The sequence below is a fragment of the Etheostoma cragini genome, chromosome 13 (genome assembly GCF_013103735.1).
Source record: "Etheostoma cragini isolate CJK2018 chromosome 13, CSU_Ecrag_1.0, whole genome shotgun sequence".
Classification (NCBI taxonomy): domain Eukaryota; kingdom Metazoa; phylum Chordata; class Actinopteri; order Perciformes; family Percidae; genus Etheostoma; species Etheostoma cragini.
Genome location: NC_048419.1, coordinates 25,781,193 through 25,785,687, shown reverse-complemented (window position 1 = coordinate 25,785,687; position 4,495 = coordinate 25,781,193). Strand labels below are relative to the sequence as shown.

The 4,495-nt window shown below is 41.6% G+C and overlaps 2 protein-coding genes across 2 annotated transcripts in view; both read left to right on the top strand.

Annotated features, from left to right (window-relative positions):
• LOC117956031 overlaps positions 1-3,074 on the top strand; it is a 28,070-nt gene extending 24,996 nt beyond the window's left edge. The window contains exon 4 of the mRNA XM_034890875.1: positions 2,993-3,074. The gene's annotated coding sequence lies outside the window, so the exon portion shown is untranslated. The remainder of the gene's footprint in view (positions 1-2,992) is intronic.
• ap4m1 (adaptor related protein complex 4 subunit mu 1) overlaps positions 2,241-4,495 on the top strand; it is a 10,800-nt gene continuing 8,545 nt past the window's right edge. Inside the window, exon 1 of the mRNA XM_034890874.1 lies at positions 2,241-2,366. Coding sequence (XP_034746765.1) covers positions 2,241-2,366 — 126 coding nt within the window. The remainder of the gene's footprint in view (positions 2,367-4,495) is intronic.

Sequence of the window (4,495 nt, the reverse complement as noted above, 5' to 3'; positions counted from 1 at the left end):
ATCTCTGTAGGGATCCATCCCATAATGTTGTCAGACACTTAGAATAATAATCTGAGGTTGTCAGCGGCAACAACAGAACTTTAAGTGGAAGCCGAGTCCACTGAAAAGAATATTTGTTTTTAAACTCTCATCTCGAGCATCAGGTGTTTATCTGGGAGCCCGACGGCGTCAGGTGGGAATAAAGCTCTCTAAAAAACACCCAGCGGCACGTAAACGACCTTTAATGCCCGGCGGAGACAGACGGACGGAGGACGCTGCTACGACGCGTCGTTCAGTAGCGTTGCATTCCCCCCCGACTCATTTCCTGGTTCTCCTCCACACACACACACACACACACACACACACACACACACAGAGACACACACACAGAGACACACACACACACACACACACACACACACACAGACAGAGACACACACACACACACACACACACACACACACAGACACACACACACACACACACACACACAGAGACACACACACACACACACAGAATTACAATCACTGTTCTCCGGTTGCATGTCCGGAGATAACTAATGTAACTAGTACCTAATGTAACTAGTACCTAAGGTAACTAGTACCTAAGGTAACTAGTACCTAATGTAACTAGTACCTAATGTAACTAGTACCTAAGGTAACTAGTACCTAATGTAACTAGTAACTAAGGTAACTAGTACCTAAGGTAACTAGTACCTAAGGTAACTAGTACCTAATGTAACTAGTACCTAATGTAACTAGTAACTAAGGTAACTAGTACCTAAGGTAACTAGTACCTAATGTAACTAGTACCTAATGTAACTAGTACCTAAGGTAACTAGTACCTAAGGTAACTAGTACCTAAGGTAACTAGTACCTAATGTAACTAGTACCTAAGGTAACTAGTAACTAAGGTAACTAGTACCTAATGTAACTAGTACCTAAGGTAACTAGTACCTAAGGTAACTAAGGTAACTAGTACCTAATGTAACTAGTACCTAATGTAACTAAGGTAACTAGTACCTAATGTAACTAGTACCTAATGTAACTACGGTAACTAGTACCTAAGGTAACTAGTACCTAATGTAACTAGTACCTAAGGTAACTAGTACCTAATGTAACTAGTACCTAAGGTAACTAGTACCTAATGTAACTAGTACCTAAGGTAACTAGTAACTAAGGTAACTAGTACCTAATGTAACTAGTACCTAATGTAACTAGTACCTAATGTAACTAATGTAACTAGTACCTAAGGTAACTAGTACCTAATGTAACTAGTACCTAAGGTAACTAGTACCTAATGTAACTAGTACCTAAGGTAACTAGTAACTAAGGTAACTAGTACCTAATGTAACTAGTACCTAAGGTAACTAGTACCTAAGGTAACTAAGGTAACTAGTACCTAATGTAACTAGTACCTAATGTAACTACGGTAACTAGTAGCTAATGTAACTAGTACCTAAGGTAACTAGTACCTAATGTAACTTAGGTAACTAGTACCTAATGTAACTAGTACCTAATGTAACTAGTACCTAATGTAACTAAGGTAACTAGTACCTAATTTAACTAGTACCTAAGGTAACTAGTACCTAATGTAATTAAGGTAACTAGTACCTAATGTAACTAGTACCTAAGGTAACTAGTACCTAATGTAACTAGTACCTAATTTAACTAGTACCTAAGGTAACTAGTACCTAATGTAATTAAGGTAACTAGTACCTAAGGTAACTAGTACCTAAGGTAACTAGTACCTAATGTAACTAGTACCTAAGGTAACTAGTAACTAAGGTAACTAGTACTTTATGTAACTAAGGTAACTAGTACCTAATGTAACTAATGTAACTAGTACCTAAGGTAGCTAGTACCTAAGGTAACTAGTACCTAATGTAACTAGTACCTAAGGTAACTAAGGTAACTAGTACCTAATGTAACTAGTACCTAATGTAACTAGTAACTAAGGTAACTAGTACCTAATGTAACTAGTACCTAATGTAACTAGTAACTAAGGTAACTAGTACCTAATGTAACTAAGGTAACTAGTACCTAAAGCTGCCAGATGAATGTAGCGGAGTAGAAAGTAACATGAAAAGACTCCAGTGAAGTACAAGTACCTCAACACTGGACTGTGTACATGTACTGCAGTACTTCATGTACTTAGTTACTCTTCTCTGCAGCAGAAGTTAAACCAGCAACCAGACCTTTAAGAGAGAAGACGTGAGGAAACGATCTGGTTGAGAAATAACGACTTCCCCGTGTGACGGCATGAGGAAACAACGAGCCAATCAGAGCCCAGCGTGCACATCACATGATCCACACAAACATAACAGAGACCGGGACACAAAGTCTTCCTCATCCGCCTACACTGCTGCAACCACCCAGCCGGCCTGGGTGTGTGTGTGTGTGTCTCTGTGTGTATATATGTGTGTGTGTGTGTGTGTGTATATGTGTGTGTGTCTCTGTGTGTGTGTCTCTGTGTGTATGTATGTGTGTATATGTGTGTGTCTCTGTGTGTATATATGTGTGTGTGTGTGTGTGTGTGTGTATATGTGTTTGTGTCTCTGTGTGTGTGTGTCTGTCTCTGTGTGTATATAAGTGTGTGTGTGTGTCTCAGTGTGTATATGTGTGTGTCTGTCTCTGTGTGTATATAAGTGTGTGTGTGTGTCTCAGTGTGTATATGTGTGTGTGTGTCTCTGTGTGTATATAAGTGTGTGTGTGTGTCTGTGTGTATATAAGTGTGTGTGTGTCTCAGTGTGTATATGTGTGTGAACACATATACACACCAGCGAGTCCACCACCGAATGGCTGAAGAAAAACCAAATGAAGACTTTGGAGTGGCCTAGCCAAAGTCCTGACCTGAATCCTATTGAGATGTTGTGGTATGACCTTAAAAAGGCCGTTCATGCTCCAAAACCCTCTAATGTAACTGAATCAGGACAACTCTGCAAAGATGAGTGGGCCAAACTTCCTCCAGGACGCTGTAAAAGCCTCATTGCACGTTATCGCAAACGCTTGGTTGCAGTTGTTGCTGCTAAGGGGGGCCCAACCAGTTATTAGGTTTAGGGGGCAATCACTTTTTCACACAGGACCATGAAGGTTTGGATTTGTTTTCACCTTTAATAATAAACACCTTCATTTACAAATTGCATTTTGTGTTTACTTGTGTTGTCCTTGACTATTGTTTAAATTGGTTGATGTTCCGAAACACTTAAATGTGACAAACATGCAAAGGAACAGGAAATGAGGAAGGGGGCAAACACTTTTTCACACCACTGTGTGTGTGTGTGTTGATGCACAGATGGTTAAACTTAGATCCTTAAACTAGTTTAGAGGAAGCTACACCAGACCAGACCATGTCTTTACTGTCAGGTTTTTCTGACAGTAAAGACAGAAAACACACACACACACACACACACACACACACACACAGGTTTCTGTATAGACAACAGGGTTAAGCTAGAAAACGTGCGTAGGTGCCCTTTAAGGCGAGGAACGTTTGTTGTTGTTTTTTTTTTAAAGTTTTTGAAGCTTTCTCCAACATTTGTCGTCTATTTGTTGTGTTTTCTAACTTTTCAAAAAGTTTTACTTTTTTTTGGACGTTTGTTGTTGTTTTGAAGCTTTCTCCAATTTTTTAGGACATTTTTTGGGACGTAGCGTTTCTGATTCAAATTCACATTTTTCAGATTTAATACTTGTTTAACGAGGGTTAAATACTGATTAACGGAGATGTCTGTCCCAGAGTGGACAGCCGTCCTCTCCGTGGGAGAACCAGCAGGAACCAGAGGACTAGTGGAACATGTCCCTTTCATCTGCGACCCCCCCCCCCCCCCCCCCCCCCCCCCCCCCCCCCCGATCTGGGTGCAGCCACGCGCTTCCTGTTGGATAATAACGTCTCTACGGACGGAATCTGGGGCTCTGCTGCCCCTCGCTTCCTCTCCTCCCGGTTTCCACCTGCTTCCTAACAGGAAGTGAGGCGGGGACACACATTAAGGACCGCTGTAGAGTCTGCACACACACACACACACACAGACACACACACACACACACACACACACACACACAGCTTTTAAATTATCATCTATCAATATTTCTTTCTGCTTTTTATTTCAAAAATCACTTAAAACAAATGCTAACTTTCTCAAAACAGACAGGGACGTTGTAGAGCGTCCTCTGGTGGACAGACTATGCAACACCATCACTAGCAGGGACGTTGTAGAGCGTCCTCTGGTGGACAGACTATGTAACACCATCACTAACAGGGACGTTGTAGAGCGTCCTCTGGTGGACAGACTATGTAACACCATCACTAACAGGGACGTTGTAGCCGACCCCGACGCCTGTTACGGGATTATCTTCAGGAAAGGGTAATTTAAATAAATTAGTGGTGTACTTTTAGGAGGACAGAACTTATGTGGAAGACTCTGGACAAGTAGGAAACCTCAGAGGACCAGAAGATGCTGGAGGAAACCTCGAGGACCAGAAGACGCTGGAGGAAACCTCGAGGACCAGAAGACGCTGGA